The sequence below is a fragment of the Pholcus phalangioides genome, unplaced genomic scaffold, assembly GCF_987345545.1.
Source record: "Pholcus phalangioides strain wild (caught in Gottingen) unplaced genomic scaffold, Ppha-v1.0 ptg000007l_1, whole genome shotgun sequence".
Classification (NCBI taxonomy): Eukaryota; Metazoa; Arthropoda; class Arachnida; order Araneae; family Pholcidae; genus Pholcus; species Pholcus phalangioides.
Window position 1 is genome coordinate 17,215,367 of NW_028301600.1, and position 14,358 is coordinate 17,229,724.

General features: G+C 34.4%; 1 protein-coding gene across 1 annotated transcript in view; it reads right to left on the reverse strand.

The window, feature by feature from the left end:
• Window positions 1-14,358, reverse strand: part of LOC149085001 (uncharacterized) — a 117,278-nt gene that overhangs the window by 72,076 nt on the left and 30,844 nt on the right. The window contains exons 4-6 of the mRNA XM_089232749.1: window positions 13,917-14,172; window positions 2,429-2,604; window positions 2,186-2,313 (exon numbers count right to left, since the gene is read on the reverse strand). Coding sequence (XP_089088875.1) covers window positions 2,186-2,313; window positions 2,429-2,604; window positions 13,917-14,172 — 560 coding nt within the window. The remainder of the gene's footprint in view (window positions 1-2,185; window positions 2,314-2,428; window positions 2,605-13,916; window positions 14,173-14,358) is intronic.

The following is a 14,358-nucleotide window of genomic DNA, read 5'->3' on the forward strand; positions in this document are numbered from 1 at the left end:
AACTTATGAAAAGCATTGATATCGAAATACGGCTGTCTTCAACATCGTGAAAATCAAGATATTCTGAGTGACTCTCTGCAGACAGCATTCCAGATGGAAAATCAGAAATCAAGATTAACTTGCTTTGGGTGTGGTCAACCAGGGCATGTCATAAGACACTGTCTACAGCAGTCTGGAAAACAGCAGAAGGGTACAAAGTCAAAACAAGAGTATGAATTCAGGGCGAAACTGCGGCATCTGCAATCCAGTGAACCTTGAAAATCGGGTCATGCTACTAGTCCAAGTGCAACTTCTTTTCTAGCTGATGCATTATTGATCAACTCAAGCATCGTGGAATTTGCAGTTGATACAGCAGCAATTGATCATTTCTGCAATGACACAAAATTTTTCCAGAACTTTACAGATCTAAAAAATTCAAAAACCACAATTGCAGAGGGAACAACAGAAATATGTAGTCGAGAAGATATCATGCTGGAGGTTCCCCAACATAAAGGTAAAAAAAATTTACTGCTTAAAAATGTTTTGTATGCCCTGAATATAGCTAGAAACTTAATTTCTGGTAGATTAATTGACAAAGCTAGTTATTCGCATTTGATACAGAATGGTAAAGCAGTGATCAGAAAGCGAGAAAATGTTCATTAATCTAATTAACACTATTTCCCATATTAAAAATCTTAGACAAAAACTTGATGCAAAAACTAATTCCTGAAACATTATGAAACTAGCATTTCTAAAATCTATTAGTTCTATTAGTTCTTGTATGGTATTCGAAAATTTAGAGATTTTTTTGAATTATGACAGTTCATGAACAAATGTTTTTTTCCCATCACCTTCATGTTTTTGTCTTTTTGTTTGTATCGATATTAATATCATTTGGTTATATAATAATTGTTGTATGTTGTAGACGAAATCATACAGGTCCTATTCTGTGAGCTGAGGCCTTAATCAGGTCTGTACAGTTCAGAAGATTGTTTGTGTTCCGATTCATTTTCCTCTGACATTTGTAATTCAGTGCTTTCCAAATTAGACTGGCTGTGTAATATGTTCAATTACAAAGAGTTTCAAATAATCTCAGATATAATTTCATATATGTATTCTGGTGTGCAGCATGTTATAAAGAAAAAAAAAACAACACAAAAACCTTAAAAAAAATACTAAAAATATAAATTGCATAAAAACCTCACGTGTTAGCTAATTTTTAAGGGCAGATTCAGATTCTACACCCAAAAAATACATAAGAATAAATGTATCATGGCAGATGGACCAATGTAATTTGCGGCCAAGGGCTTTTAAGGCATCACCCTCTATATTCTTAACAGTGCAGCTTATTGGTTTTGGGTTGGGGCCTAGTATTTTTGGTGGCATTCTCTTAGAAATTTTGTGCTCTACACATTCATGCTTAATTTTTGTAATTCTGGTTGTACTTTTCCTTCATATATGGCAAAGTTTTAAGAAAAACTGGAAATTTTCAAACTTTTTCAAATTCATAGCCTAGTATCTTTGAGTTTTTGATAGACTTGGAACTCAAAATAGGTTATAATACATACTCTTCAAAATAACACTTAGTTCACTCAGATCGCATAATTAGTCTTTCAGATATGGCGGAAGCACCACTTTTAAAAAGACAAGATATAATACCGGTGAGAGGGTAAATACTAACAGTGCTTGTTATGATTGACCATATGTATGACATATATCAAGCAAGGGCATAGATTATAATAACTACAAACAGTCCACAGATTATAATAACTACAAACAGTCCACAGATTATAATAACTACAAACAGTCCACAGATTATAATAACTACAAACAGTCCACAGATTATAATAACTACAAACAGTCCACAGATTATAATAACTACAAACAGTCCACAGATTATAATAACTACAAACAGTCCACAGATTATAATAACTACAAACAGTCCACAGATTATAATAACTACAAACAGTCCACAAAACTTGCAATGTTTAGAAAATACACCACAAATACAAAACACATTTTTTGAATAAAAATGTTCCTACTTACAAAATCAGTCAACGTCAAAAAGAGCTGAAACAACATTCAGTTGCAAGATTGTGTCTTTCTAATCTCTCACAATCCAAAAACAGCTTTCAAATGTTTTTAGGTTCACTATGCTCAAGGTACAACAGTTCTCCTATATCATATTAAAATAACAAAAACTTACCAAAATACTTTTCCATAGCAACAATAGTATTTTCTTGATAGGAAAATGTGGCGCGTTCCCATCACTGTATTTTACCACCATAATGAACAAAGTTTGTACTAGAAGATCCCTACCAGAAGATTGTAGAGCTAGAAATATAAAAATATACATAAAACATAGTTAATGTTTAACAGGAAAATTGAATTGAAATTTATTTATAACTAAACAGTATTTTATCATAATGAACACCAACTAATAGAATACCCAATTCTTCAGCGAAGCTTTTTTGCAGCTGCTTCATTTCTTCAGTGTCACTTGGAGCAGATACTCTTAGTACCTCAACAAATGTATATAAAACGTTCAAGATGATACGTAAATCTCTACTATCATTAACTGAGACTACAGGTTTCTTTTTAGCTGATACTGCAGCACTACTGTTTCTGAGTGAGAAAGATACAACAGCATTTATGAGTATAAAAATTACAACTTGTCATTCGATCACTCATGAAAAACAAAAAAAATATATATATATTTATATAAAAAATCTTCAATCCACCAATCATGAATTTTATTTACGTGAAAAATAAAGAACAAAGTTAATAATGAAGGTGTAAATGAATTCTTCAACTTAAGTTATAAAACATACCACTTGTTAAAGGGAAAATACAACCTAAAAAGAAACATGATCAAATTTGAAACAAACATATAACAAGAATGTAATTAACAATTAGCATGTAATTTTCATTTTCAAACCATGTATACGTCCAGTGGCAGTAATCAATATGTACGTAAGGAATGTGTAATGTATCAGGGGCCATTCAAGTATTATGTCAGCAGATTTTTAGCCATTTTTGACACCTTCCCCTCCCACCTTTTCAGCAAACATCAACAAAACTCTGACCCCCCCCCCCCCGTCAGCAAAATTTCATCAGCACTCCCCTTTATCCCGTAATGCATATAGGGATCAGAGATGTCTGAGGATGTCACTCCGCTATCCATGTGAAGATATATTTAGGAAAAGAGAAAATTCAACAACCCTTGCTGGAATCAAACCCGCAACCTCTCACTTCCCGGGTGAGCCAGCATCTCCTAAAGATAGAAGGCCTCTGCACTGTTTGCCATAAACGTCATTCAGACTACCTAGCAAGTTCGCCACATTTTGAAACACAGCATCCTATTCTTATTTAACGTAGAATCTTCCAGATTGGCTCACAAATACCACACGGTGATTGGATGTGGGGCATAGAAATTGCCAATTCTGAGCCCGATCATTTCTTTTCCTCACAACAATGATACTGGCACGAGCAGGGAATTTTTTCCCCCTGAATATTCTGAGCAAAAATGGGCTACTTACTGATGTTACAAGCAGACTGTGTGTGCGGAGGTCTTCTATCTCTAGGAGGTGCTGGGTGAGCGCCCTAGAACACTAGCCTACAAAGGTAACGAATATCTCCATCTTCCCTTGGAGCTCATGTACACTGACTGTACATGGACGATCAGACCTAATTTAGGCCAAAGCTCACAATTGCTGACACGGCCACCAAATGGCAACTTATCCGAGGATGATCGTTCAGTGTACACGAGCTCCAAGGAAAGATTGAATGTTTGGTTTACTTTTAATATCCCATCTAGGTACCACCAACCAGTTGTGGTCACAGCTTTCCATCATACAAGAAAATTGTTTTCACAAGTAATAGTTTCTTTGCTTGTCTCGTAAATCATGGCAGCTTGTTTTCTTGTCTATATCATACAGGAGCTAAGATGGTACAGAGGTTAGGTGGGGGGCAGGAGAAAATTGTGGCAATCCACCTTTCACAAAAAATTGTATAATTGGCATAGGCAGCAGGCAAAATTAGACAATTTCCCTTCATCATCATGTAAACGCAGTGAACCACATCCCCTGCCAATCGAAGGGCATGTATCCAAAATCTCGTTAAAATATTAATACTAGTTTTAGAGAAAATTTTTAGTAGTTTTGCATCAATTTTGTCAACTCCAGACCTTTTTCTTTCATTCAGTCTTAGTATAATGTTTTGAACCTCACACTGGTCAGTTTCTGTGTAATAAAGAGAATGCATTTGTTTTCACTTAAAACCTGAAATCATTTCTGTCAGGTGATTTATTGAGGTAAAGTATTCATTGAAAGAATTAGCCATGTTCTATTTGTCCGCTACGGGAAGTATTGACCCTTTATTACTATTTTTGAAAATAGCATTTACAAATCCCTATTATTCCCTGCTATTTGCGCATTTGTTAAAATGTTTAGAGTAAAATTCATTTTTTGCTATTTTAATCTTGTTTTTTAATACTTTGACTGTTATTTTGTACGTGATCTAGTAAAACCTATCTCCAGGGAATTGAATAAATTTCTTATAAAATTTCTGCTTGCATTTAATTGTGTTTAAAATTTCATTGTTAATCCATCCATTTTTATTTTTCCTTCTTCTTGGTTTTACTGAAATACTGAAATTATTTTTAATAGCAATCAGTTTATTATGAAAGTCTAGGAATCTTGAGTTCGCATCTGTTCCACGGATTTCAAAGTCATAATTTTCTAAAAAAGTTCTACTTCGTCACTTTATAAGCTTACTACTTTATTTTCTTTCTATGGGGTTATTTCGATGTTGGATGGTAACACAATTTTGCATATAATTGGGAAATGAGATCAGTTAGACCATAAATTACACAGGCTGAATGAGCCGTTTCTAACTATATTAAATTCTGTGCTTCTTAAAAACATGCGATCGACACATGTATTTGATGCCCTTCTAGTGGCATCATTTAACAGAGGCAAAAATCTGTGTAAGATATCTAAGTATTCAATACCTAATCTGGAAGGGTTTAATCTATATTGATATCATCCACTCATAAAATATTTTTTTTATTTCGAGACAAGCTATTTTGAATTTTGTTGTTAAAAACACCAACAGGGAAACTGTGGGATCAATAAATCTAAAGTATTTTGAAATCTATAGCATGGTTCGTACTCTTCCAACGAAAAAAAATTCAAGGACTATTCAAGCACTTTTCAAGGTAAAACTTAAAAATTCAAGGACTTTTTTTACAAAAGCATATTTTTAACATGAATAGGCGCATATTTAATTTTGATTAAAACTTTCAGAGATTGCATTTCTACCTACTTTATTTCACATCATCTGTAATGAATAAAGGAGGCCACATACACATATATATCATACAAAACATATGACACATTGAATAACACAGTTCGTGCCTGTCAATTTCCTCATTGAAACGTAGTTTAGTCTCTAAATATTGCAATTAATTTCTTTTTAAAGACTAAAAAAAAGAACTCTTCTAAAGATAAAAAAAAGATTAAATTATTTCTTTTATTAATTCTGAATTTATTTCTTTCATTAATTCTGAATTTATTTCTTTCATTAATTCTGAATTTATTTCTTTCATTAATTCTGAATTTATTTCTTTCATTAATTCTGGAATTTTTTCATCAATTCTGGAATAATTTTTCATAACTTTTGGAATAATTGCTTTCATCAATTCTGGATTTGTTTCTTTCGCTAATGCTGAATTATTTTATTGATTCTAAAATTATTTCATTAATTCTGGAATTATATTTCATTAATTTTGGAATTATATTTCATTAATTTTAATTCTGTAATTCTTTCATTAATTTTAATTCTGTAATTCTTTCATTAATTTTAATTCTGTAATTCTTTAATTTTAATTCTTCCTTTCATTAATTCTGTAATTTTTTCTTTCATTAATTCTGGAACTATCTCTTTCATTAATTTTGGAATCATATCATCGATACTGAAATTATTTCTTTCATTTATTGTTTTAAACTCCTTTAAACAACTATGGATGCCATTAGAAAATAACGGAGATGCGCCGACATTCAACGCGTCACGTGATCTTCCAAGTAATTATGTAGACCACTGACGTCATACCAGCGCCGGTACTAGAACGCGGGGGGGGGGGGACAACTGCCCCGGGTGGCAATTTTTAGGTGAACACCGTTATAAAATTATCAAATTCCGAATTGGTGGGGGCGGCAAGACAATACAGAAATCCTAGTTATGGCCCTGCGTCATACTCCCTCCAGTAATATAAGCTCAATGGATTTCAGCGCCGATTCACCCATTGAAGTACAGCTTGCATTTGGCGACATTTTTGTCTGGCACACTCAGCAACCAATCTTGATAGAAGGGATTTTTCAGCCACACAAGTAATTAAAAGTACACACACTTGTTACTCATTTTTTGTTTTCTTTCTTTAAAGAACCTTATACAACCTTAGACAGCATGGGCGGAGATACGGGGGGGGGGGGATGTGAAGTTGACTGATCTAATGTATATATGCATATATGAATTGACATCATCGTGTCCCCCCCCCAGACTTCCAAGTCAATCTCCGCCTATAGTTGACAGTAATCAGAGGAAGCTTCGCTCACTTACGGACCGAAAGGCTGAAATTATTTCGGCAAAAATTATGACACTTTTTTATTAAGATATTGATTTCTCAAGTCCTCCAGAAAAAATACCTTTTACAAAAGTTTCATGACTTCCAACGACTCCAAATACGTCTACATATCGAGCGGTTCCATCACAGGATACATGCTATCATAAAGCCAGGTTTTCCTAGAAGTGGGTTGTTGCAATACCTTCTAGAACAGAAGGACTTCTACTCTAGAAATAGGTATTGGTTGGTTGTTGGGGGGGTCAGAGTGTGCCGACTGAGCTGAAGAAAAAAAACAACGATCGGAAGTTCATTTTGAACTCTAGCTTTTATTCCATAAAAGTTGCAAGGAAAAAAAACAAGATCATTAACGATCATAAAAGAAATAAATAAATAAAACGGCCGACAAATAACAACCGGCAATCTCAGGGAGAAAAAAAACAATCCCGACAAAGACGCGGAAAAAAACCAGCCTACAGTACAAAGCCGAGCTCCCGTGAGGGTGAGAGCATGCCGTCAGCGATTTACATATTGCGTCGGGCCGAGCGGTTCCACGTGCACAGAGAATAAAAAGGGAAAAAACATTCCAACATAGGTTTTTGGCGCCGCATGAACCGAACTGTATCATTTCGCGTCGACAGAAACGTTTTACATAATCACACTACGCGTTTGTGTATTCCTACCGTGGCGCATCAACTCACGGCCCTGCTATCAGCTATTCTGTCATCTGCATGCTCCGGTTTGAAGGGAAGCATCGAGCTCGATGAAGGGAAGTGAAAGAAAACAAAAATGAAGAGAAGATCGGTAAAACGAGTGGCGCACAACGCATTTGACTCCTCCAGAAACAGTCGGCCAATCACGCCCGACGTAAAACACTGCCGTATGAGGCTTGTTGCGCTCTCTAGGATCTAGGTTTTCTTATTATTGGTGAGTGGACGGCGTGTCACGCTGGGCGATTCACTTTGCACGCGGCACAAAAAACCTGCTCCTACGAAAACTCGGCTTTATAATAATGGGGAAAAACGTGCTTTAAATCCAATTATCCAGGGTTATTGGCTACTAAGGCTTTTTCCCTGTGCTTTGCACTTTTTTAAGGACGTCACTTACGAAGTAAAAAAAAAAAGTGGCGAAAACTATTTCGGAAAACACAAATTTTTCAAGGACTCTCACAGAATTCTTAAAAAAAAATTCTTTTTCAAGGACTCTTATTTATTTTCAAGGACTCTTATTTATTTTCAAGGATTCTTATTTATTTTCAAGGACTTTCAAGGCCTTGAAAATGAACTTTTTTTTTTCAAGGACTTTTCAAGGTTTTCAAGGACCGTACGAACCATGTATAGATTCACTATCAAGTGAAACTATTTCAGCTGAGGATATGTGATGTGGTTTTGATTTTTTTAAATTTATATTTACTGTTAGTGTAAGCGATGATGCAGCCAGATTAATTGTAATTACATCAACAACGGTGCATATCAAAGTGTTCAATTTGGGGTACTAGTGTATTTCTACATTACTAATCTATTTTGGATAATATCAGTATATTAATTTTATTAAAGATATCAGATAAGTCTAAATTAAGTTCAACAAAAGTTGATCTTATTGTCTGTATATTTAAATGTAACACATAAAATACAAATGAATTTTTTGTTGGGCACAAAAATGGGTTTAAATCTTCCAGGTCATTCGGTGTTACATAATTTGTGATATATTCAAAGTTGGATGATTCATCAGTTTCCAAATTAAACAAATGAGACATCATCTAAGTCCTATTTTTACCTTATTCTAAACCCCCTGGATTTTTCATTCTGTCGTACAAAAATGTTGCCATCTTTAACCCAACAAAATTTGAAATATTTTTATCATTTTTAAATTACTATATAACTTCAAGGACAGAACAAAAAAGCAGCGAATGGAGACACACAAATACATGGAAATTAATTCTGCATCTATACAATGCAGAGATACCACTGTACTTTAATTTACCTGGGTCCCGGGACCCAGGCTATTCAAAAAATCTGGGTCCCTTTTAAGTGAAAGTGGGTCCCTCTCAAAAAAAATCATCTTGAAAAAAAGTATGCCCCTCCCCCATAATTCACTGGTACCTCTATGAATATTTTTTCCAGCATGCCCCAGGTCTTTCATCACCTGCTTATATCTCTTCGTTGAGACACAGCAGCGGGCCATGTTTGGGGTAGGAGGAGGAGGCATCTCTGTGAATCAAATGATTCATTTCTAAAAACATGTTCTACCCAAAGGTTCATTTACTTTCATTGTCTACTAGTAGGAAAAGATTGCAAAGAAGCCCATTAATGAGAATTTAATATATGGAATGTAGCACATATAACAAATCTAAAGCAAATATGCAGTCGATCCCACTTATAACGTTCCCATTTAGAACATTTTCCCACTTAGTACAACTGATTTCTGTGATCCCAACTTTAAGTAATTCTTATTAAGATTTCCCGTTTGAAGTGTATTCCTGCTTATGTTTTTATGACAGTTTTTTGAAAAGCATTATAAGCAGGATCCACTGTAATTAAAAGTTAGAGGCACACGTTTATATATTTACTAATAAATCAATCTATAAATTCCCTTCTGATTTTTTTATTTCTTTAAAAAAATCTTAGTTCTTTCACACAATATAATATCTTCCGATTTAAATTTAAAAGCACAAATGAGATTTTCTCTCCCCCTCTCAGACACTTATCTTCCGATTCTCTCTATTCATACGAGCAAAGGATTTCATGCCAATCCTTGCGAAGTGATTTTTTGATAGAATGATTTTATTTTCCCTCCCTGTTGGTCCACCACTTTGATCTGTCACCATTTAACTGCCACATATTTTCACACCTGAATATGGAAGCTATGTCAGATTTGTGTTGGTGAAACTCAAGTGTGTTTGTGTGCCCAGCATTCAGCGTGTTTTGTGTTCAGTAGGTGGTGCCATACTTTCTCAAATGGGGCAAGCACACATTTTGGAACCCAGTGTAATGTAAAAGCAGCAGTTATTAAAGAATGAATTCGGCACCCCCTTTAGTCCAGAGCCCGAGGGGGGGGGGGGGGAACTAGACTCACATGCTCTCCCCCCCCCACCCTAGTTGCGGCCCTGAATCTATCCTCCAAATTGGTTTTCCCTGGATTTGAAATTTAATGTATACATATTTGTGTTGTAGGTCTGTGATTTTCGTGGCGACTAGAGTTTTTTCAAAGAAATAGCCAACTCAAAATTTGAAAAGCTTAGAAAATCGTATTTTTAACTAATTACCACTGCGCAATCACGGGTTCCAAACCCGGATTCTCACCAAAAGCAAAATCGGGAGAGGGGAGGGTATGGAGCCCCGCCCCCCCCCCCAAGAAAATGAAGAATATTTTTGTATAAAATAGTGGAGAAAATAGTCTTTTATACTAGGTTAATTTAAAATTCTTTTTGAGCGTTAATGATCCACAAGTGTTCTGCGGAAGAAATCCTTCTGCCCCCTCTTAATGCCAATTCTGCGTACACACTAGTGATTTTCGTGAAGTGAAACGACGACTACCACTTAGCAGCTAGATGAAAAAACTGAATATTCAAGGTAGAGAGGTTTGCAGATTTGTTTTTTTTTAACGATATCGGAAAATGTTGCCCACTTTGAACGGGCGTTCCAAATCCTTGACGATTTTTCAAGAATGCGCATTCACAATCTCGTAAGAACAAGGCGAATTTATGCTGTATGGAACGCTGTCTTTGAATGCCGGCAGATAGCCGTGAAAGTACCGTAATTTCCGATATGTAACTGGAGGGGATGAAATCCATAGGGGAGTGAAAACTGTGAAAATTCTGTACACGGCCCCTCATTGGAAACTAAATATCTTCAACAACCCGCGTGTATATCAATACAATATACAAAGTTGTAAAACTACTTTTTCAAGGTCGCGCGCGATCATGATAAGACTTAAAAGAAGGGGAAAATGTTGGGGAGGTTTTTTCTATCTAACTTTTTTCATCGTAGAACTAGGAAAGGACGCGGGAAAAAAAATTTTTATGCATCCTTTCCCAAAATTTCGGGTATTTGACGCATTATAGCGCATCAATGGCATCTCTGCAATGAAAAAATATTCAATCTAGATGTATAATAATAATGGTACAGAAAGTAAGCATCATTTGAGATGCATACTCTCACATACACATAAATAAATACAGAACACAAAATTCTAGAGTTTATGATGTGAGAATTGGTAAGTGACTTGTGGTCAGTTGGAGGCAAATGGCAGGAAGTGTACACATTATCAGGGTTGGTGAAAAAAAACAAAAAACCGGGTTTTTTGGGTTTAAACCAGGTTTTTTTGTTTTAAATAGTATTAAAATTAGAAACAAACTTCTGATAATTAATTAAAATAAAATGTTTATTAATATAATTAACACTATTCCCATATTTAATTAATCAATAAATATTTCTTATATTTTAACAAAAACCAACTTTTGCAATTTAATTATTTTTTGCTTAACTGAATGGATTAATTGGTGTTTGAAAATTCTTTTAATGTTATTATTAATCATATAATCTAAAGATGTTTTCTCCAGTTACTTTCAGTATGCTTAATTAGGAAGCTATTTTGCAAAAACTATAATAAAAATTATGTGAATATAATGTATTTAATGAAGCATAAAGAATGCAGATTAACCAACAATGATTTACGATATACAGGTGATTATAACTAAGGTTTTTGAATGAATATTCCTGAAGAAATATAATTTTATCAAGGGGGAAAAAAAGAGACTTTAAAATGTAAAATTAATGACATCATCCAACACATGGGAAATTTGCTTGCAGAATGGAAACAATAGCCAGTCATGGCAAAATGATAACTTAATTATAGTATTACATGATTTCATAATTCATGGAAACATCACAAAAAGAGTGAAGTAATTGAACAAATAACTACAACTGACTCAAGAAATGTTAAATATGTTGTCCACCGTGTTCTGGTTATGAAGTGAAAGCACAAAAATTCTTGTTCAACAACAGATCAGAGTATGCCATGGTCATGATGTGGCTGCACTTGAAATTCACCTTTATTAAACCAAACGCACCCCCACGTTAATATTCCTGCAGAAGTTCTAACATATAGGGGATGCTCTGAAGCTTGCAATTCACCAAAGTTTGCAATCCAACCACTGTTCATAATATTTTGAGGTACTCCCACAGCCAGAAGTTGCAAGGGTTAAGGTCAAGTGAACTGACGGCCGGCCAGGTGTCCTGCCATCCTGTTATTGTCAAAATGGGTCTTCAGCAGCTGCTTTACTAGTATTGCAATGTGTATCTTGATAGAAGTTGTTCTATACACACACTGATGCTATGGAAGTGAAAAAATGATGTGGTTGTACAAAATAGATTATACTGCTGGTCAAGTACAGCATCATCTACTTGCACATTTGGCATTACTTGCACTTTTTTCCTTTTGCGAAAGAAATTTCCATTGCTTTCAGGAGTATCCATGCAAATGTTCAAGTCATTCTGACCAGTAGTTCTTATTGTAGTTTTGGAATCAAAACTTTAATTATAATCACCCTGCATATAGCTGATTATTTTTCATAAATCTGTTACCACTACTATACAGTAGAACCCTAATTAACTGGGCCTAACAGTGAAAGTATAAAAAAAAAAAACTATTGAATATTAAAACTGAAAGATATACAGTAGGAGATGTGCTAGTACTTCTTATGGGAAAGAAAATGAAAATGTCTGAGGTAATGTGTAACCACTAGTCTTTGTCCTTTAGGGACAGCTGGTGTCTATATTGGATTATAGGACCACATGCCCCTAGCATGATGGTATCACTACTGTTGCTGCTGCTTTGTGAAGAGAAAAAGAAACCCTGTGAGATAATACACCACTACATTTAGATGTATGATACAATCCTTATTCATGAATTTGGTAAAGATATATATATATATACATACATACATACAGAGATAGCATCACTCTCTCAGAATGTAGCCAAAGGTTAGAAAATGTGGTAAGAATGAGAAATTTTGGCTTCTGTATATAACTGTAAATAACTAAGATGCTTCATATGAAAAATATATATATATTCAGGCCACTTTTATGAGACTTTTGAAAAAAACCACTTACACCATCTTATGCCATTTAAAGATATACCATCAAAATATACAAGAATATAAAATGTGATAAAAATGAAAAATTTTGGCTAATAATGAACCAATATTTTTCCTGGAAAAAATGATATTTAGGTCACTTTTATTTGATTTTTTTGAAAAAAACCACTTGGTTTAAACCAAACAACCCTGCTCATTATAAAATTAAATTTAGGACTATGACTGATATGTGTTGTCTTGTCCCTGTTGTATTTCTGAGTGTTTCCTTCTGCTCCTAGATGGCACCACACCCCCAAGTTCTAGGGGTCTGGAGGTGGTGTGATTAGTTTTGGTTTTAACCCCTGTTTTTTGTTTTTGCTTGGGCACATGAACGAAGCTGTCACCTTTTTTTCTTTCTCTGGTTTTCGTTGCTGCAACTGTTTTGAAAAGCAGCAAAGATGCTTTATATTTTTGTGAACGTATATGTTATTATTTAGTGTCAAAGCATATTAAACAAGCTATCTCAAGGAAGTATGAGTTCTCTGGGTACTCAACAGAGACAACTTCAGCTGGAGCAAAATGTCTCTTTACTTTTCCTTTTTGTTCTGAAAAAGCACAACTGAGAAAATCTCAACAATCTTAAAAAATGTTTTTCTTAAGTTTATAAGTAAATTAATATCTCGCCACAGACAGTGTCTGGCCTTACCGAGATAATTTTATGTGGGTTATCACATAAAAAGTAAAATATTTAGGCTGCAGTTATTTATTACTGTAGCCTTTTCAGAGAAAGCATTCTCAAATATTCTCCAAAAGATTGTTGCAGAGAATTTTACATTCCTAACTGTGATCCTCAGCCTACTGTTTGACATGTGTTACAGAAACAAATTGCAAGCCATACAAATTGTGTAACTTAATAAGCATTGAAGTCTAGTGATGAGCGAAAATGACTGAAATTCAGCCTTTACATGCAAGAGGCTATGAAGGTGGACAATTTTCACAACAACTCACATACAACTTCGATTAGAACGTGTTTTGCAAGAATTTTCATATTAGACTTGCACAAAACACATTTCACCAAAGTAAGCCATATTGAAAATTTGTAAAAAAAACTTACATTTCACCATTATATTTATTTTTTTTATTGTGTCATTAATTAAAAAATATATATATTGAAATCATTCTTTCTGAATCACCCTGCATTATAAAAAAATATCCAAATTTTAAAAATCTTAATATACATACTCTATTTCCAGGTTCAGAAGCTGAACAAACACATCAAATACTCCATACAGATACAAAAAGAACACGTTTTGTCTAGCATATTGTGCTTGCTCTTTGAGGAGATGACATTCACCAAATACACCCTGAACCAAGTATAAAATCGCTTGAGCAGCTTGCATACGGATCAGTCTCTGTGAGGCATCAATCTTATTCATAAGTATCCAAACAACTGTTTGCTTTTGTGACTCAGTAAGTGGTACCCATTTAGCTGGTAAACCTACAATTATAATATGCATCATGTGAAGAACAAAGAAAAACTACAGGAATGTGAAAGTTCGATCTAATCATGAAAACAAAACATAATTTAATAGTTTACCAATTTCTTAAAATAATTTTGAATCTGATATATTTACATCAGATACCAGGGTTGGTAAAAAAACCAAAAACCCAGGGTTGTTTTGGT